At 37.3% G+C, this 22,447-nt stretch overlaps 1 protein-coding gene and 1 long non-coding RNA gene across 3 annotated transcripts; both read right to left on the reverse strand.

Moving 5' to 3' along the window:
• On the reverse strand, nucleotides 1-3,714 carry LOC132602998 (uncharacterized). 2 transcript variants are annotated; one of them, XR_009567934.1, is made up of 2 exons: nucleotides 2,907-3,714; nucleotides 1-742 (listed from the first exon to the last, which is right to left on the reverse strand). It is a non-coding gene; the product is annotated as an uncharacterized LOC132602998 (long non-coding RNA). The 2 variants fall into 2 exon arrangements; XR_009567935.1 differs by having other exon boundaries at nucleotides 65-728.
• Nucleotides 3,715-5,469: 1,755 nt separating this feature from the next.
• On the reverse strand, nucleotides 5,470-20,663 carry LOC132602999 (FIP1[V]-like protein). The gene is made up of 9 exons (XM_060315831.1): nucleotides 19,586-20,663; nucleotides 17,736-17,962; nucleotides 16,882-17,008; nucleotides 15,370-15,438; nucleotides 15,122-15,259; nucleotides 14,837-14,938; nucleotides 14,303-14,640; nucleotides 9,174-10,776; nucleotides 5,470-6,747 (listed from the first exon to the last, which is right to left on the reverse strand). The coding sequence occupies exons 1-9, from the start codon at nucleotides 20,471-20,473 to the stop codon at nucleotides 6,187-6,189; spliced, it is 4,053 nt and encodes a 1,350-aa protein (XP_060171814.1). The 5' UTR covers nucleotides 20,474-20,663; the 3' UTR covers nucleotides 5,470-6,186.
• Nucleotides 20,664-22,447: the final 1,784 nt, after the last annotated feature.

Here is a 22,447-nt window from a genome sequence, read left to right on the forward strand (position 1 = left end):
TTGAATTGAAATGACAATTATTATAGAAACAAAATGCAAAGAACAATAGTCATATCAAGGATGCTGACTTCCAAATTACAAATATATAAACCATTATAGCAATACTGATGTCTTAAAGCTGATAAAAAAAGGTGCTGCGGCTAACAAATATGAACACCATATATCTCTAGTGTATTTCTCATGCTTTGGACTAGCATAGAAGTATGTAAGCAATTCAGCTGTTTGCCATATAATAAAAACAAGAAAAGGAAAAGGTTTTCTGCTCATGAACATCTCTAGAAAACATAAGTCGTAGAGCAATACTTTCTACAATCTACAGCAAAGTAGAAGCTTGATTCAACATTCCATTCTAAAGAGCTTCATGCATGATACCACCACAAAAATTTCCTTAGGTTAATCGAAAAGCTTCATATCGCTCAAGCTATTTTTCACATCGCTTGCAAACTTATGCTTCCCATTGTAAGAATCCTTTTTGAGCTTGGTCACTATTCTTCAGACAGTATAAGCTACCTCGATCAAGCATATCTACAAATGTAATCCTTCTTGGAAACCTTGGTCGCAACCTTAAAACCATCACACGCTAAATCTCAATAAGAAAATGAGTTCCATTCTTTCGCCATTTTGGTCCATTGCTTGCCTCAACATCAAACCATTGAACATTGTCAAGAACTGTGTAGTTCTGTTTGATAGAAGCATCTTAAAGAGAGCCAGTTGAGCTTTAGCTTGTACTGATGAAAAACACCTGAATCAGTAAGCTTTAGACAGAGGGGAACAACTTCAAGATTATATTCCTAAACGTCATTTACATTTCTAAGCCAAGATACGACTTGGTTCTATCCATTCATTAAGAAACTTATCACGACATCCCAGACACTCAAACTATTTATCAATAAAGTGACAGGTCTAACACAAAATGTAGGCTTAGATCTAACACAAAATGCAAGCAATGATAGCACAATAACTACACTCCAATACCAAACATATGTAGGCTTAGATCTAACATTAAACATTGGTAGCTAGTAAAGAGGCACCTTGTTCAGGATTAATTTCTGCATAACTTATACCACGTTTGGTAGCTAGTTAGGAAGTAAGTTATTCATGTATAAAATTAATACGATGTTTGGTAATTTAGAAACCCGCGTAACTAATACATGTATAAGTTATGATGAAATCTATGTACTATTCTATTCGGGGTAGAAGATGGAATAACTAATATATGAATAAAAAATTGAAATGACAATATTACCTTACCACTCCCCACTTAAATAGTAATATTTATTAATTTAATATAACAAACCAGCATCCAACGAAATAATTTATGCATAATTAAACCCTGCATAATACTTACATTATTAATACTTGCATAACTAATACCGGCATAACTAATAGCTGCATAATTCTAAGCAGCTACCAAACGACCCCTAGCATACAATAATAATAAGAATCTACACACACGTTGGCTTAGACCTAACACAAAATGCAAACCATGATAGCATACAATAACAACTACACCTCAATACCAAACAAATGGGGATCAACTGTAACTCCTTAAAATAATGATATCACTCCATTTAGACTAGTTTCAATCTAATACGCATAAACCTATGCTTATAATACAATCTTGGTTTAGGGTTCGGTTCCACATGACCACAACATACCGGTCCAATTGACCCAAAACGAAATAAATTCAAGAAGCTTTATCATAACAGCCTACACATAATCATCGGTATTACAGGTCTTATGATTGTAATTTTTGAAAGGATATGACCAAGAAAGCAGAGTCAGAAAAACACAACACGGCAAATTGCCAATAACCATGACAGTGTCATGGCACAGTATTAAAGAAGGGTTCTTTGCAATGACAATAGCAGATCCTGGAGAAGTCATTGGCATTCAGATGGGAGGCAACCATCGTTACAAACTGCCCATCGCTATGCTTCCTCATTCTTATTCACAAGTGTTTTACTTATTTCACACTTCTTGACAGATTATTCTCGGTTGCGTACATTAAGTAGGCTCAGATCTGGGAAAATAAAAAGACTAACAGACTACAACAACAACAACCCAGTGGGGGTCTGGGGAGGATAGAATGTACGTAGACCTTACTCCTACCAAGGTGTCCATCTGTTTCCGAAAGACCCTCAGCTCAATAAAAAAACATAAAAAGAGATCAGATAAGACTAACAAACACACTAAGCAAGCAAAAAGAAAGACTGCAAGAAACACAGAACATCCTGTTATTATATTAATAGAATTGATTATTTCTCTACAAATGTATTTTTATGTTAAAACCGTACAGAAAAAAGTATGACAGATTTTACAAATTGATTATACTAACACCAAAATATTCTCTACCTTAATCAGTACAATAGAAAATGCACTCATTTCTTTTTTTGTTAAAAAAACATTAGTTAGTCATCTAAAATATTCCACTTGTTCTTTCTCTCTTTTCATTCCACCTATACACTGAAAATGTCAAATGACCATTCTTTCACCATTTTAGTCCAAAAATACACTAGGAACTTTAACATAAAAGAAACACTTCTTAGAGCCTGTTTGGATGGGCTTATGCCTATAAGCTAAGCTAAAAAAAATAAATTGGGATAATCTTTTTGGCTTATAAGCTGTTTTGAGCTTATAAGCTGCTTTAGATAAGCTAAGTCAAATGGGCCCAATTATTTTTTTGAGCTTATTTTAAGCACAAACTGACTTTAAGCTGGCCAGCCAAACACTCAAAAAAGCTAAAAACATCTTATAAGCAACTTATAAGCCAATCCAAACGGGCTCTTACAAACAAATCCATTCACCTTTATATAAAAAAATAAAATTGTTTTAAATACGTAACCATCTAATTTACTGGAAAAAAGACACTGTACATTTGTAAATATAATGACTTCAATAAATACCTGTACAGAAATCTCTAAACACGAGTCAGCAAACTAAAACGAAAGCAAATATAACTTCATTATAGGAAATTTTGCAATTAGTAAAAGTAAATAGTACGTAAAAAAAATTTTGTTTATTATGTAATCATCTAAGTGACTGGAAAAAAAAAAGGTACTCCATATTTGTAAATATAATTACTTCAATAATTAACTGTGCAACAAATCTCTAAACAGAAGAGTCAGCAAAATATAACTTCACTAATTTTAAATAGTAGCCTTAAATTAGTGCTTTTTACAAGTTTTAGATAATTCCCTTTTTGTTTTAGGATATTTTGAGGCTCAGATGTGTAAAATGAGGGGCAAAAGAGACAATGCACACGCCATGGCTGCAGACCCTCGGTTTGCACTACCAACAACAAAGTAGGCCTTACCCGGGTCGCCCCGCCAAGATACGGGCCCCCGCTCCATTTGCCCAATAATGAACTCTAGACAATTATTTAATATCATCACAGCCTCTCTCATCCTTTACAATAATAGCCATAATGTTGTTGTGTTGATGATGATGATGAATACGACGAGATGATGAAGCAAAAAGGGTTAGATCTTAAAACCTAAACCCTTCAACCTGCCTGCTTTTATATTATATATAGATATGTATGTGTGTGTGTATGTTTCAGAACAACAGCTTAAGCAAACAAAGCCTTAAGATAAATGGCGGTTTATTGTTATGAAAAAGGAAGTCATGGGCAAAAAGAGAGAGGGCAACCACCATTAAAGACTCCCCAAATACCTCTCTCTTTGCCTCATTTCTTTAAAGTCTAGAGTTCATATGAATCCCTTCAGTCACAATTAGGTCACTTTATAGTAGTACCTGATAGTGTCCTATTTACTTTTGTGTCCTTGCATAAAGTAGGAATGGATCAGTACAGCATGCAAGGATAGTTTAGTCATTCTAAGCTCAAGCTTATCTTTACAAGCATTTTTTGGTTTTTTGCTTTTCTTGGACCTAACAATAAGAAGCCCGTTTGGATTGACATATAAGACAAGCTCAAACCAGCTTTTAAGTCATTTTTAATTTATTTATGTATTTGGTAAAATAAAAAATAACTTAAATTAAATTAAAAATACTTAAAATAATCTAAAAATAAAGAAGTTGTTCAATCCTAACTTATTTTTTTACGTTTAAAATCTATTTTGATTTGGCCAATTACTTTATCCTTTTATCTCTTATATTTTCTAATAATTTCAATACTATCCTTATTCTAAAACCCTTTAAGCATTTTATCCAAACACGTAACTGCTTATTTATAAAATAACTTTCAGCGCATAAAAAGTATTTTAAGCGCTTATGCTTAAAAATCACTTTTTTTCAGCTAATCCAAACGGGCTCTAAGTATTAGTCCCTCCGAATAAAAAAGAGTGTCTACTTAGACCATTTACACACCCCGTAAGAAAATATTAATTTCTGGATAAAAATAAGTAAAAATACCCCTAATTAAATCGTTATCAGAATTTGATCAGTTAACACTTAATAAAACTAATTGTTTCTTGATTTGGTAAGTGAACACTCTTTTTGAAATTGCAAAAAAAAATGTAAGTGTACACTTTTTGATCCGGAGGGAGTATTGTTTTTACACATTTTTTGAAAATGAAATTTAAGAGTTCTAACCATAATTTCTTGTAGCAGTCCCACAGCATCAAAACAAAACTTACCAATGAGTCATATGGCACATCAGTGTAGCTTGTTTTCGTAAAGGTGTATTTTACGGTTTAGATGTTGTGAATGCACAGATGAAAGAAGATGATTAAGAGATGTTGGACATAAAAAATAGTTTCACCTTTTTCCAAGCTTTAATTTCCAGTTTAACTGTTTGGTTATACATTATACGTAAATGTTTCACTTCAACTTGTAGTTGAATTTTTCAGTACCAGTTTTTCATAGTAAAGAAATCTTTTCCTCACAAATTGATTGATATAGGATTATCAAGACAAAAGAGAGTAAACTACAAGGATTAAATTGGCTATAATACGAGTACTTCTCGAGACAACTATACGTCCAAGCCTTGACAGACATAATTACCCAATTTCTATGCTAGTGGAAAATAACAAATACCTGTAGAATTGGTCGCAAGCCCCCCCCCCCCCCCCCCCATCTTCCGCATATGTTGCTCATCCGACATGGCATGAATCACCAAACCTGCACTCAGCGTCCAACAAAAGTCTTAGAAGGAGAATCTAACTATTCTCGAAGAGATTCTTGCCCCCCGGAGTGGGTCGAGTCCGAATCACCGCGGAGCAACAGCCGTGTCCGGATCAGTGTAACCATTCTGCTCTATTCAAAACTAATTTCATTCGTCTGAAATCAACTGCTAAATCAAACTTCTTTCAAAGTTCATTTTCTGCATGACCATACTAGCATACATCCAAGAATACTCACAACTCTTCACATAGAAACATTTCTTCGTTGATAGGTAAGCGATCAGCGATCCTCGTGTAATCATTTATACGACGTACCTTTCCAATTCTAACCACAGGAATTTTCATATTAAAGAAAAACCAAAAAAGCTACAAAAGAAAAAAGATATCTGCGTGGTCAAGAGATTTTCTTCTCTTCTGTTAGAATTTCTGTAACTCAAGATAATTTTCTCTAACACAGCATACAAAAAATCGCATTCTGACTTTGTGCTCCACGAAACAAATAAATTTTCCAAGAGACAAAGCAGTTTATCGCGATATATACTACACGGGTAAGGGCAATTTCAGGTCCCTGTTTCCTATTTCCAGATTCTCCTTAAAGTTGCTTCTCTGTCAAGTCCCCTTCATCTTGTTGATCCCGGGATTCGGTTCCTGGAGTCTCATCATTCATTGTCCAAAAAAGTGACAGCAAACAGAGAAGAGTCCTTGCAGAGAGTGGTCTTCAAGGAAGAGAGACCATGGAGGACATAGTTATCTGCCAGAGTCACTAACTATGGTTCTTGAATACAGTGTTTACTACTCATACACTATAATTCAATGTCATTTAATACCCAAAAATGTAATGCTTGGCACCCCAACAATGGGCCACTATGATGTTATGCTTACTGGTATATACACGTATTACAGAATTAAGAAAGCCAAATAGATAATCTCAACATGGTTACAGATTCCCAAATCTACTTTGGGAGGTCTAAACGAACCTCAGATTCTGAATAGACAACAGCAGTACAGGCGTGCTCCTCAAGTTGGTGCATATTGGAAAACACAGTAGCTCCACGAGGAGGAAATAAGCCATCCAACAAAGACGTTCCTTCAATGCTCTCATTTAATTGCTGGTCCATCTCCTCCTCCGTGCTGGACGCTCTGGCTTCACTTCTGAATCTGGACGGATTTCACTTTGGACCGAGGATAATGGATCAGCTTCCACCTTTTTACTTACTGGAGCTTCTTTCTCACTTGGCATTGGAAGCTTGAAGCGCTCACTCCGCTTCTTCAGCTTCTCAACTGTCTCCAAGTGTTTATCCTCCATAGGCTTTGTTTCTACGTTATTAATCTCAGGGCCCCCTCCATTTTTATTGTTAGCTGCAGGTTGTTGATTGTCTTCGACCATCTTTAAAGCTTCATCTTGATTTTTGTTAGCTACTGAAGTACCCGTGCCCTTGTGTACATCGTTTTCTTTCGTGTTCAAGGAAGCTGATGATTTAGCAACGATACCAAAGTCTCTATCCTTGTGGCTTGCCCATCGTTCCAACTTGGAACGTCCCCTCCTGGAATCCTCCTGCTCGTCATCTGATGAAGCCGCTTCCTGATGTTTCTTGGAGGGTTGGCGATTCCTGTGGTTCTTGTTCTCATTGGTTCCTTGCACAAATTTTCCCTTTGAGCTCACCTGAAGGTAAGGAAACCGCACATTTAACTTATGGGAGTTAAATTAGATTTTGAAGAATATGCTTCTACACCCCCACACCAACCATACTTTGATAGACCCAGATTCCCCTTTATCATTGCTTCCACTAAATACTCCATGCATCTAAACTAGAAACCCAGGGTAATGTGGATTACATATGATTGCGCCTGGATATTAATGCAAATTAAACCAGTGTGCTTCTTAAGTTTCTTTTGCCAACTTAATGTTTAATAGTAGTGTTTTGAAAGCATAGAATATTTTCGTGTAATAGTAGTGTTTTGAAAGCATAGAATCTTTTCCAAAATGATCTAAACTTAGTTCTTCAGAACAATACTTCCAGTCACCCGTCGTGACGTTAACTATCTGTTTGGACTCCAAATGCACCTTCTGAATCTAGAAATTAGTTTTTAATAGTCTCACAGCGTTCGTTCATGATTAAGTACCTACAATCTAGTCAACAGAAACTTTTATAATGTCCAAGTAGGTTTGAGAGTACAAGCTTACAAAATTCAAAGAATCCGAGCCATTATCGAAATTAGGTTACTATTTGGTCTCACAACAAGCTTCAAGGGTTTAGGACTCGGTTTCAAAATGGCCCACCACATTATTTTGCACCTGAAAATTACCCATACCATAATCGAGTGCATCAGAAATTTTGAGTTCTGTCCAAAAAAGACCTAGGTGTAAAGGAACAAAAGAGCACTGGCACTTGGTTCGCTCTATTTCTTTATCTCCCAATGAGTTGTATGCTTGTAACAATACGGACAGGATTTTTCAATTCTAATCGACTAGGCATATTGTACCATTTCTTTTGAGTAATATATCTGAAATACCTCTTGATAGTCTCTGAAACAATTGACAATTCCCTCTGTATAAATTAATGAAACTTTTTCTTAAAACACTTTTGGAGCTGATATTCTTCTCTATATAAATAATAATAATAATAATAATAATAATGAGATGTTCTATGAAATAGTATGTAAGGACTTCCCTATCACAAAAAAAGGTTTTTGTGATATTCAAAAGAAATTCAACAAGGGATTCAAAATTTCTATGTAATCTTTGCCTTCAAGCCCCATTTGCACCGCTTACCACTTTTTCCCCTTACATTCAGCCATTTGTGCTCCTAATGTTTTAACAGGTAAGTTAAGCCCAGACGTTATATATAACTTTTTTAATAACACGGTGTCCATGCAAGCTTACTCGCACCTCGACTATTCCTACGTATATTTGCTACTTTCCACCCGTACAGGTACTAGGTAACTCCAGCTGACCACAGTTGTATATAACTTTAAAAGAAAACAATACTCAAAAAGTACTTCATAGAAATATCAAAAGTTTCTTAAGTCGTCAAATGCTGAAAGAATCTCTATGAAATACCATTTAAGCCAACAGAGTCTAAGTATCAGCACCATGTGTAATCAGAATACCAGGCCTCTTGTAATTACCATAATTTCCATTAAATAGTTCGCCGTGCTGTCTCTTTTTGTCTATAGCTTTACCTTCTCATGAACATTAGAAGAAACCAACTTGTTAGAGCCTCCAAGGGGCTGCCTAACAGTCGAGAGTTGAAGTAAACACCTTGAGAACCAAGGTTCAAGTCGTAGCAGAGGCGTCAGCTGTCTATCTGCCTAAGTATCTTTGCTGGTGTGAAGTAGAAATACATGATGGATTAATTACGGTGCAAGCAAGTTGGTCCAGCACCATTATCGCCAACACCTTCCCCCCCAAAAAAAACCCCAAAAAAAGAAAAAAAAAAAAAGAGGGAATTCAAGTAACATCACATCTTTTGATCACCACCTAGTGTCTATCCCTTGGCGTTTGTCTTTGGTTTGGATCTAATTTTGGGGGATTTTTTTTTTTTTTTTGAACTGGTAACATTTTTTGGGAAAATTAGACCTTAGAAAAGATTGAGAACAATTTTGGGAAAGTTGTGCTTAGATACATTTTGAAAGAATTTCTTTTTGGTTTCCACCCGATGTTTGGTACAAACAAGTGGGGTCCAGACTATTTTTGAAAGAAAATTTCTTTTGGAGAATTTTCGAATTAGAATGAATTTGAGTAGAGTAAAAACATATAGAGGATTCATATAGCCAACCTAGCTAATTTGGATTGAGGCGTTACTTATCATGTATTGTTTTTTGTTAAAACCAACCTTTTGACTGTCTTTATTTCTAAAAGTATTTTATCTTCATTTCAGGAAAGTCGGCATAGACAAGGACCAAACAAAGTTGTCTTAATTTTGGAAGTCTTTTCGATTCCACCGGGCTAGTTGTGCATCTGTTATTAAATGAGTAAAATTTGCTATCCCATTTTCACGGACACAGGGTCCTAAATCATTATCATTAATGCAATGTGATAACGAAAACTTGAAACTCTTGGCATAAATACATGAAGTAGGTACTTACCAACTCATTTCTCTGTCCATTCGGTTCGTCTTCGATCGTGTTCAAAGCTATCTGGGAGTTATGATCACCCTCAAATTCTTTACCTTTCTTTAGGTAATCTTTATGCCTTTTCTCATTCACCCTGGAGTTATCAGAAGCATGGGGAGCACGATCTTCACGTGAGCTCACCCTATCATGCCTTGCTCTTCTTTCATCCTCACGTGTCCTCAGCCTCGAAGGACTTTCATTTTCAACACGATCCCTCCTCCTAATATGGTCAGCATGCCTTACATCCTTTGAATGCTGATCAGAGTTTCTGTACTCATCTTTCCCTCTAGCTTGACCGGCCCAAGCTTTCTCTTCCGGAACACGTCCAGCCCGCATACCACCCCTTATTTCTTCTCTCTCCCTTTTTGGTAGTGGCTCTTCATGGGACTGTTTAAGCCTATACCAATCCTCACGTTCTCGCTGTCTCTCACTCCTCTCCCTCTGAAACACTCCATCTTCTTTGTGCCTGATATAGTGCTGCTCATCATCTCTTAGTCTCATCAGCTCATCTCTCTTTCGGTGATCTGAGGTATCATCTCTCTCTCTCTTCCTGCGAACCAAATTTTCTCCATGGGGATGGAAGGTTTCTTCCTTGTCAATGTATTCCCTACTTAATTTTGACTCTTCTTTCCTTCTTTTATTGTGGCGATCATCCAAGGTGTCATACCTCTTCAACTCATCCCTGTCTCTGTGCCTTGCTCCCATATCCTTATCATAATCAGGCCTTAAATTAACGTTCTCCAGCTGCTTTTTATATAAATGGCGCTCTTCTCTATCACTTCCCTCAAATTCTCTCGCCTTGCTGCGGTGCCTGGACCCAAATTCATCAATAAACTCCCTCTTTCGTGGTTCTTCTACTTTAGTTCTCCTCCCCTGTAGATCGTCCTCCCTCCTTTGCCATACTCCCTCTGAATATTCACGTTCCCTTCGTCGGTCAATGTAATGGGCTGAACTAGAGTCAACGCCTTTACGGGAATAAGAATCTTCCCTCCCTTTCACTACCACAGGGTGTTTTTCTGCTTCTCTCTCATTGCGGGCTTTCTTTCGGACTCTATCCTCGTCTCTGGCAACTGCTTTTTTGGCATTATCTATGCGCATAGAACGTCCATCTTGAACAACTTCGTCCTCAATATCATCCCGTGACTTGTGATAACCTCTACTGCTTCCAGATTGCACTTTGCTATTCTCGCTACTTCTTCCAGCCTTGGAGTCTTCTCCATCATCAGTTTCTTGAGGATCAGATTGTTCACGTCGTGAACTTAACTTTTGCTTTTTAGCAGAATGTGGAAATTCATCATTCATGGCTTCACTATCAGTTCTTGCATCCAACGCCATTTCCTCTCTGTCAACTTCACTATTTGTGTCTGCTCCAACAATTTGATCAGGGATATCATCTCCATCTTCCGTATCTTGCTCCTGAGCATGTCTATCAGCAGTGGGAGAAGGAGGGACAGGACTGTGTGTACGATCACCACTTTCAAATGATTCTTCCTTCAGATTATCAACTTGGAGTCTGTCTCTGCTATTGCTGGGAGAAACGTCAGGTGATCTGTCGTGTGCACTTCCCTTTTTTCCCCTGAAGTAGGAAATGGAGAGAGAAAAAATTAGGGTAAACGCGAGGCAATAGACTCCAAGTAAAGAAGCATCGTATGAGCGCTTTTTAACAAATAGCAAGAGTAAATGGGAAGTTAGCATAATGTGTGACAAAACTTTACTCCGTAAGACATCCAAATAAGATAGGAAGCTTGTCAAATAGCTTTAATAAAATGGCAATATCAACCAGAGATCCCCAGATTCTCGTTTGTCCAAAAATAGATCATTGTCTAGGAAATCATTGGTTCACATCAATCACCTTTGAACAAGGTAAATCAAAATTTATACTGCGCATCAATTTGAACTCTAGGTTGTTGCGTTGGTAGAAGCAGCTACCAATCAAATACAACATAATAACCTGATAAACAAGGACGGGTGAGCACTCCTTGTTTAAAGCTTTGTCTGTGTTATATCTTCTGTACCCCCTTATTTAAGGGGCTCGCATGTGCTTCCTCTGTAATCTTTATTTGCTTGCAATAATTAATTTTCTAACTAGAAAAAAGAAAAGGAAAAGACTTGGGACATTGCTAACAAACCTATTATGCTTGTGAAACAACAATGCTAAAAAAAAGATATGATCTGCTAATACATAAAAGTTAGCAAGCACAGAAAGATGATATCAAGGGATATAGTAATGTATCATCAAATCATTCTGTCAGCTCAATACCCGATGAGAAGCTACTAGAATTAACTAAATGCTAATCTTTGACTTCATTATGCTCAACTCCATCCGAGTAACCTAATCTGATTCAATATAATGTTGTGACAAGTTACTTTATCAAAATAATAATAATGATGATGATGTTATGACTAGTTAACACTCAATGCATTAGAGCATGAACTTGATGGATCAAACCACATACCTGATGACACACATGTAACAAAGAAGTTTGATGGAAGATAGACTCAATTTGGATTGAACAAAAATAAAATAGTCGGATATAGGACATATGATACACCATTTAAAGAAGCATTTTTCTAAAATCTGTTTTACAGAAGCATTTATTATTCTCACAAATTTCTTACCATGACTTTTTGACCTATTAAATAGAAGAAAAAGAACTATCATATAACTTCTTATGCTAATGCACAAAACAAAGTCTCTTTGTGGTTGACAATTTCCAACATTTCCAAAATAGCGACAGTTACTGCCTTCTGAGATCAACTTGTCCATGCTTTTTCCCACTGTGAAGGATCAGACATCCTAGACCACCACTATTATTTGATGTTTGGACCTCCACATTTGTCTGGACCTTTACTTTTATCTTGCTAAACTTAACTGCCATCTTCAAATACCATGACACAAAGTAGATCGCCCAACAGTACCATAGAGGAAAACTTGCCAAACACAGTGTAACAAAGTAACTTTACCAAAAAAAAAAAAAAAAAAAACAAAGTACATAAAAGCCAAACAACAACATATACTGCCCAGCATATATAACTTGTAAAACCATAAGTTAGGGTAACCAACTTATGGCTTTTAGTTGATTTGTCTTGTAAGCACTATTGTTGTCTATCAAACCCGTAGATAAGTCAAAAAGTGCTTATAAGCTAGTGTGACCGACTTAGAAGCTTAGCCAAACACACTTTTACTTTCATACGCGGAATACAAGTTCCCAAATAGAATCAAAGGACTCCTAAGAAACGTCTGGCCTAATAAAACAGCAAGACTGCCCAGTGCACGAAGAAAGTGTTTACGCACGGTCCGGGTAAGAGTCGCACCCCAAGAAGTGTGATGTAGGGAATCTACCATGGCGCAAGCATGAGTGGTGGAATTAAGCTATAATCCCAACTACATGGTATTACCTACATGGATCTCCTTTGTTGACATTGTGTTATGTACTTAGCTAAGTCCGTATTACCATAGGGATTGTAAGTCTTTTGAAACAACTTTTCTCTACATAATTTTAAGTCAGCCACATCCCCTTTTTATCTCCTTTAATCATCATACTATCGTAGATACAAACGTGGTAAATCTATATAAGACACCTTTCCTCAAGTCATTCTATGTGTACTACTTGCATCCTCTGTCCTCTACCCGAAGTAATCATTATAATCCTGACCAATCTCATAGGACAACACATCCATCTTAACGTTCTCACTACTACTACATTCATCTTTTTATGACCGGAAAAATATGTCTAGGGGCAACAATGACTTTGTCATTTGACCCAGTAGAAAAGTTTCGTTAGATAGGAACAATCTTAAGACCAACTGCAACAATAAAAACTAGGGAATAATGAGCCCGCCCCCCTACCCTTCTCCGTTTAAATACCAGGCTTAGTTCCCATGATACAGGGCTCGAACTTGTGACCTAAGTCACAAGTCCCACAACCTTCACCACTTGAACAAAGCCTTATGGGCTACTTATACTACATTCATCTTGTGGATATGTTAAGCCTTGAAGGCCAACATTTACTCATTAACATGGTGCGCTCATAATAGTTCTATAGAATTTTCTTTCATTTTGTCATGTATCTTCTAATTGCATCACCGTCGTATCACTTCTCCATTATAGCCATCTAATTTAATGTGTTAAATTTTATCCATCATGTCATTCTCCCACGTAGATATCGACTTTCTCATTTAGGCATCAAGCCATGTCTAATCTCACTCGCCAACATTCTCTCTATGAAAGCTAAACTTGCAATGTATATATTCTGCCTTGTTTCTACTTATTATGTAGCCACTTATCCAAAAAACCCTGAATAGTGCTTCTAAACAACTCCAAATTTTGTAACTCCCTCGCTAGTTTCGTCAATTAACATAACAACCCTCCAAGTAGCATGTTCCATGGGACCTCATCCTACATACTAGTTACTACCTTACAATGACTAGGATAAACGAGTATGGAGACAGAGCTGATCACTAGTGCAAGCACATGGTCATAGAGAATTCCTCTGCAGCTCCTCTCAGTGTTCTCACATATTCTTGACATTATATACATGATATGATTTCCTTTCTTCTCAAGAACCATACATAAGAACTTCTCTTAGCACCCTATTAATGGAAAATCATATAGAATTCCTCTCCCTATAAACTTTTTACTTTCACTTTACTGTTGAAACTGAGTTATTGCAATTAGTACTTTTTTATGATTGAGAAATCTGTTATTTCAGATTCACAACTACGTTATAATGGCCCTCTTGACCCTTCGCAACTTAAATACCAACCTTGGCCTAACAGTCATGTCGCAAAATTTAACATTGAACCAAAGCCCCAATGGCTTGAACGGGTGATTATTCTCCAAAACTTCAGGATGATAGGCTATAGACACAGCTACATCTGGAGTATCTACTGCTTAATTGCATTTGAATGATGAGGACTGTTTGAAGGTTTATTTGACACTTCTATTCTTTTCATCATACACCGTGGAATTTTGCAAACACCAAAAAATAAGTGAAACCTCATGCCTGCCTCTATCTTAGTTACCAGTTAAAACAGGAAAAAAGATCAAGCTCCACGCGCTCAGAAAGGGAAAAACATTATTTGGGCAACATATATAGTACCTTTCCTCATGCTGAACACCACAATTCTCACTGTCGTGCGCAGAAGTCTGTCCTCCAGAATCAGAAACAAACTGACGAGGAGCCTCTGAGGAGAAAGGAACCACTCCGTCCCCTTTGGTCAAATGATCACCTACAGGATTCATAAACTGTGTTCTCCTAGCATTGGGCTCTCGCTTGTGGCTCTTATAAGGATGCTGGAAACTATCAGATTCTTGAACATGTTCCTGCAGGGGTCCTCTTCTTGCATCACCTCTAAAATCCTCTGTTGAAGGATTATTGCCCAGTTGCACCTCATTCTTGTCATTCCCTGCGTGTTGGTCATCATCCTGGCATACAATCTGTTCACCCAAGAAAATAACAAAAGAAATAAATAAAACATGTAGAAAATAAGACGCAGCACAGTCTTGATAGAAACAAGCAAAAAGTAGGTAAACAATAATGCAGAGAGATTTCAGCACGAGAATCTGAGACTTTTTTTATTTTGATAGACACCTCCTTTTTGGATTTGGAAAAAGACAGGTTCAGATCACTCACTTCAATAATTGCATCTGAGTCGCGCTGTCGTGGTGGTCGGGTATCAATTGATGGTAGACGATCACCAGAACCAGTTTCAACCTGTATCGGTCTTCCAGTGGGCTAGTAGAAAATCATATCATATCAGTATAGTACGACAAGTAATATCTGAAACTTTGGTACCATAACTTGTTATAGTTAAAGATGTAATAGTAAGCATACTTCAACCAATAGCCAAGTGGAATGTTAGGCCCACATAATACCAGAAAAGTTTCTAAAGGTAAGGCTTGAGTTCAAAATACATACTAGGGGTGGTCGCATGCGTATAGATCCTCTTGCTAGGTCATTTGAAGTTCCATCATTTTTACCATTCAAATTTTCCGATGGAATGTCTTGAATACCAGCTGCAGCTGCAAGTTCTGGTGGAAGATCTGGATCATATTCCTAAAACGAACACCAAATAAGAATAAGAACAATTTTGAAGTATGATATGTATCTTAGACATGCACGTCTTGCTGAAGATAGTATCTTCATCTGCATAAGCATTACATTACCTGCTCTGTCCTCCCACTTTCATACACCCGAATTCTTCCTTGCATAGTTGACTCGAGTCGAAGTTGTTCCTGGAGCAAAGATCGATTATCATATTTCAAGATTTCCACTCTACAGAACCAATACATTCATACATACTAAACAATGCATTTTGATTTGCTATTATGTGGTTGCACTCCAAACTTGTTCCTTCTTCTTAGCTCTCTTATGAATGCACAGTGTCTCTCAGGCGTTAAGAGGCTTGCCACTGTGCTATGGGGCGCGACCAACAGGTTATGGGGCATGGCTGGAAAGCACCCATGACAACCAGAACAAGGAAAGGAGAAGGGGCATAGAGCCCGTTTGGATTGGCTTATAAGTTGCTTATAAGTTGTTTTCAGCTTTTTTGAGCGTTTGGCTGGCCAGCTTAAAGTCATTTTGTGCTTAAAATAAGCTCAAAAAAACAATTGGGGCCCATTTGACTTAGCTTATCTAAAGCAGTTTATAAGCTGAAAACAGCTTATAAGCCCAAAAAAAAAAAAGTTAGACTACCCCAACTTATTTTTTTTAGCTTATAAGCTGCAAACAGCTTATAGGCATAAGCCCATCCAAACAGGCTCATACTAAGGGGGGAACCAGGTTGTTCATTTTTTTTACGTAAGGCATCCTAATAAAATCATACTCCCCCCATTTCAATATAAGCGTCTTAGTTTGATTAGGCGCGGAGTTTAAGAAAATAAAAGAGACTTTTGAAACTACTAATCTTAAACTAAAGATGTGTGTATCGTACCAAAATGCCCTTTGAATCTTGTGATCCCGTGTAAATTGTTGGAATTAGAGAGTTACCAAATATAGAAAGAGTGCATTCTTTTTAAACATACTAGAAAGGAAAGTAAAACACCTAGGGTGTGTTCGGTATAGTGGAAAAAAAATTCGGAAAATGTTTTCCAATTTTCTCATGTTTGGTTGCTCAAAAATTTTGGAAAACATTTTCTTTAGGAAAACAAGTTCCTTAAAAATGAGGAAAATGACTTCCCAAATGAAAGTAGGGAAAACAAGTCCCACAGGTGGCATTCCACATTGCTTGTCTCCTCCACACCTCGAACTCACCTCATCTTCACTCCCCCACCCCTACCCCTCACCAACCACCCCTCACCCTCACCACCACACCCTCCCACCACCACCCACCACCCACAAATGCTTTTAGGATAATATTTCTGCTTACGTACCGAACACAAGACAATAAGAAAGAAACCCACTTATTTTCCTGGAAAAAAAATTTCCTTCATACTGAACACATCCTAAAATTGAAAAGGAGGGAATATTCTACAATTCTTGCTTAGCTTGCAAAATTTAAATTGTAGGGAGGACTTGGAAACCAATTTATTAAGAAGCTTATGGTATAGAGACTAGAGAGGACAACCTTAAAATTCAAAATACTTCCATGGTTTAAAACAACTAATCGTTTTAAGGCTTTTCGATGCATGTATTCACAAGGAAACTTAATATAAGAACAGGAAATATAGTTAACCAACCAGCTGCTTGCAATAATCTCTCCAGCTATCCTCATTCAAACCAAAGTTAAAGAAATCTGTTGCATCAATGCCTGGAAGTCTCCAAGGTTTCTCTTCAAAACCATCAATGTCAACTTCAAATATAGTCCTGACATTTTACAAGGCTAAATAAGCATTTTGAGTGTCTTTGAACATTTCCAGCATTTACATGATTTGCCCAAAGAAACATAAGAAATGAAAAGTAGTGATCTGACGTTGTGCACAATAATACTTTCACCACACTCCAACATATTCATACCATCAGCTTTCCTATCAGCCGAAATTACATGCACATACCACATAAATAGCATGAATTTAACCTGAACCTCATAGATCTACCACATCCTTATATATTACCCTTTTCCCCATAGTTTCACAACACGAGGACAAGTTCTTCAATAGGTCTTAGAGAGATCAAAAATAACAAGTTACTTAGGAAATTTATTGGAAGCAAACACTTCTTCTAGCAGCATGCAGACAGTGCCATAATATAAGAGGCAGGAAGAGTCATTGATTACTGACTGCATCATGTAAAGACATTATTCTGCGAATATAGTTATATCGCTCTAAAGTCCCAAAGAATTTTGGCCATAGGAACTAAAGCACTCTCACGCTTTTTGGACAGAACGTCAGATTTGCTCATAATGACACTAATCAAATTAATTACAGAATCAACACACAAGGTAAGCTAAAAATAAATTTGGGAGCAAAGCAGTGATAGCTAGAAAGAGGTGTTACACTAAATTCTTTCATAACAGTAAATACAAAAACTCACCAAACAGAAACAATGGCAATTCCAAATACGGTATAAATCAGGGACACACGAGGAAACATACTTGTGTGAAGGAAGAGTGAATTCCAACCCAATCCCAAAGCCACGCCCAGACGCACCGCCTCCCCAACCGGACATCCCATAGCCACCTTTCATTCCTGGTGGTCGCCAATCACCTCTACCACGTCCAGCAACAGGGCCTACATTGACAGGAGGACGGACTTGACCAGGTATTCCTCCAGGACCCGGCGGAGGAGCTCCAGGTATAGGAGCTGCACCAGGTCTTACATACTACATGAGACAAGAAAAAGGGAGAAGACACTCATTATCAGTTGTTGAAATAATGTAACAGGGAACAACAATCACGACAGCAATGGGAAAAAAAAAAATAAGACATATATAGTAAATCATTTTTTAATCAGTAAAAGTAAAAATATATAGCAAATCTTTCAATCATCAGACAAGAAACAGACAACAAAAATGGGCATACTAGCAGTTCTGAAGGATTTCATCAAGTAAGAGAGCAAGAGTAAATATGTGGCAAAAGAACAGTTCAAATGTGTCAAGTATCTAACCAGATAAGCACGTAAAACATTGCTTTCACGGATACAAAAAGCAAAAATGAGAAACATGGACCCAAATCTTCAGTTTTATTAAGACGTCTGAAAATAGCCAAGGGTCTTTCGGAAACAGCCTCCCTACCTCTCAAGGTAGGGGTAAGGTCTGCGTACACTCTACCCTCCCCAGACCCCACCTGTGGGATTACACCGGGTATGTTGTTGTTGTCCGAAAATAGGTCTTGCATATGTAGCTTAAATGTGATAAACCTTATGCAAATGAAAGAAAACAGTTATCAGCTTTACGAATTCTTATATAATCTTTTCTTTTCATTATATTTGTCCAATAATCTTTTTATTGAGCCGAGGGTCTTTCGGAAACAGCCGTCCTACCTTGGTAGGAGTAAGGTCTGCGTACACTCTACCCTCTACCCTCCCCAGACCCCACGTTGTGGGATTTCACTGGGTTGTTGTTGTTGTTGTTGTTGTTGTTGTTGTATATTTGTCCAAATACTAATTGAAAGTACTTGATCACTCAGAATAAGAAAATGCACCAATCTTTCGGAATATTCATTATCAGTTTAAGCAACAGATTGGCTTGAATAGGCTTCATAGTTCATCGGTTAATGACCTACTTGCACAGGTCCAGCCCGTCTGGAAAATGAAGGTGCTGACAAGAAAGAAAAGCATAGCAAAGCCGAAAAGAGATCAAAGTCAGAAATGGTCCAACAAACTAATGTCCGTAAGTTTTCTGAAATTCTCCATTTACATTCTCAAGACCTACTAACATAGCAGCAGCAGATATATCTTGCAGCCAGTGATAAATAGTTCAAAAATAGCTTTTATCTATTTAAAAAGGTGCTAACAACAGCCAGTTACCCACTCTTTGAAATGCTTTTAGATGAGTACTGTTAGACGAGAGCATTCAATGTATCACGTGGCGATAAACGTGTGAACCGACATGCAACCACTTAGTATCTTGATTAGTTAGAGTTCATCACACATCCACTCACATCTTTTCATTAAGGAGATTTTCAATTGTACGTTTGGATATCTCAAACAGAGTTCAATTTGTGGATGAGCACTGTTAGCCATTGCGGATGCCTTGTATTGAAACATTGCAAACATCATTTTAAAGCATGACCATGCTATAGAATGACCAAACATGAATTATCTCCAACAAAATTATGAAATGAATTTCATTAATAATAATATTATCATCAGTACACTTCTTTATACAGCTTGTGCATACAATGAGTGTGATCGGCCTTATAACATCACCAATGACCCACAATACGATAATGTAAATTACAAGACAGCTTACATTGCATACTCCCAGGTGTACAACATCACTGACCTTATACTGTGAATGATACGGATGATGATACGCGTGATTGTTGTACCCAACTTTCGTTGCTACTCCACCGGGCGCTCCATTCACTTTCAATCCATCGCCTATCTCCTTTCTCTCCCCGTTAGCACCGGGACCACCTTCCTCGCCCCATTCTTGATCCTCCATCATTGGAGGATGGCTCGAGGGACCATCGTTATCCGCGACAATAACCAATGGCTCTCCATCTTCATCGTCCTCGTCGTCTTCAACACCCATTATTCTATCCATACCCATTGGTCCATGAGTATTGTCATTCAACACAATTTGCAAATCATCCTCACTATCATCACTATCCCAATCATCCTCAACAACATTATTACCATCTTTATTATCCGAAACGCCCGGAATAGACAACCCAGGTATCAAATTCTCATCGTTTTCACCGTCTTTTTCGATCAAGATATCGTCTTTATCATCATTTTCTTCAACTACAATATCAATATTAGCTTCATCCATGAAATTCGAATCATGAAAACCTTTTTCCCCAAATTTCACATCATCACTCTTCTCCAAAACCCTAGTTTTCGTATCCGATTCATTAATTCCACTCAAACCCCCAATTTTCCCAGCTGTAATATCAAAATTCAGATTCGATTCGGGTAATCCAGGTAAACCCGACCCGGATTGCAAAGCTAGGGTTTTCTTCTCTTGACTATTCGGAGCAGTAGAATTCGATTTCGGAGCTCCGTATAGGATCTCTTCGTCATCGCTGTTGATGTTGTTCAGATCGATCTTGGTCCGGGTCGGATCGACGGCGGGTGTCGGGTCGGGTTGTTGTTGAGAGTGAAACGATGCCGTTAAGGGTTGGAGTACATCGGTGTAGAGATCTCCGAATTCGTCATCATCTTCCATTAGAGAGAGAAGTGTAGAGAAACGCAAGAGAAAGAGAGGGTTTTGAGGGCTACTAAGAAAGGTATAATATATATAATTTGTACTACTCTTCAACCTTGGTTTTGAGGGTCTTCTTAAGAAGGGTACAAAACTAGGACTACAAATTTTGGTAATGAATAGTGTATTAGGGAAGATTTCCTAAATTATTTAGGAGGTTAGAGGTTGTTGCTAGTAAAGAGGTAGGTGAAGTAACCAAAATTTGAGTTTTGAGAGAAGGGAAAATTAAGCTTGATGTCTATTGGGAAAAAATATTTACGCCACGTATCTTATGTTGAGTTTGTTTTTAGCCCATATTTGTGTATAAACACTTTTTATACATTATTATACACAATCTCGAGCTTATAAAGTGGGGTGATAGAGCGGTTATGGACACCTTATATGAGATTGTCTATGGAAGTAAGAAAGTGAGGGGCCGATTTCTGGGGATTTTAACGGTGAATCTTAGAGTACTTGCTGACAAGATTGAGCGCAAGGCTCGTATTTAATGGCACCGCCATTACAGAACAAGAATCCATATATAATACGAATGTCGATTTTATATTCATTCTAAAGGTTCAAGGCTGGTTAACTACGTACAAAGTTGATACATTATTTATAATGCTTTCCTCAGGTATAATGTTGTATAATATTGTATATTGAGCAACGTGACGTAATAAGTTATGTTAGGCTGTATATTTTTGAAAATTTCCCTTCTGAAAATATAATGATGAATTAAGGTTGAATTCTAATTTATTAGATTTAAAATTATTGGTATTTGAAACGGACTAGAAAGAATGGAAGATAATGTTATTGTGTGTCACGTTCTATGTAGGTCAGACGAGCTTAATTAATGATATATCTCACATCAGTAAGGAAGTGTGAGAGGTTGGCTGTAACAGAAGTTAAGAGAGATAGAGGTAGACCCAAAAAGAACTGGGAGGTGATTAGACAAGACATGGTATAACTTCAGCTTACTGAGGACATGACCCTAAATAGAAAGGTGTGGATGTCGAGGATTAGGCTAGCAGGTTAGTAGGTAGCTGAGTATTCTCCTTATTAGTAGTATTAGTTAGTAATCACGTAGTTTCTTTTCTTTAATGTGGATTCATTTGCTTTCTATCTTGCCGTTTGTTTGTCATAATTTTCTTGATACCGTGCTTCAAATTCTTTTATTTTCTTTCGAGCTAAGGCTCAGAAACAGTCTCTCTACCCTACAAAGGTAAGGGTAAGGTCAGTGTACATTTTACCATCCCCAAACTCCACTTGTGCGACTACACTAGGTATGTCGTCGTCATTGTTGTTGTATTTAAGTAGCGAAATATAAATTTGGTCTTGAGTCAAATTTCTGACGTGTTTTGCAGAGTACTGAAGCTCATTCTGACTTCAAGTCAATGATGTCTAACAAATTGCAGCAATAAAAAAATATGAAAGTATAATGAAAAAAACACATAGAGTGGATACGAAGTCGAGAACATATTTTACCTTTGTGATCATTTTTTTCTAAACTATATTCCCATAAAAGTTCTGGTTGTCAATTACAAATATGTCTCTGAAATTACAACCAAATTAGAATTCTACTCCACCCCCCCCCCCCCCCCCCCCCGAGAATATGACAGCCAAAAGGTAAGTGTTCAAATATCTCATCCGCTAAGCCACAAATATCACAAGTTTGAGACTCTTGGAAGCCAAATTTTTGCAACCGATTGACCATGGAAAATCTGTCTTGATGCATTATGTATAATGCATCCCCCCCCCCCCCCCGATATAATGTATACTGTTGTATAATATTGTATATTGGGCTACGTGGCGTGATATTATACGTTGGACATTATATTTTTGAAAATTTCCCTTCTAAAATGATGAATAAAGGTTGAATTCTAATTTATAGATTTACATTATTTGGTATTTGAAACATTACTTATTAGGATTAGGTCAGACATGCATGATTAATGATAT

The sequence above is a fragment of the Lycium barbarum genome, chromosome 7, assembly GCF_019175385.1.
Source record: "Lycium barbarum isolate Lr01 chromosome 7, ASM1917538v2, whole genome shotgun sequence".
NCBI classification, from domain to species: Eukaryota; Viridiplantae; Streptophyta; class Magnoliopsida; order Solanales; family Solanaceae; genus Lycium; species Lycium barbarum.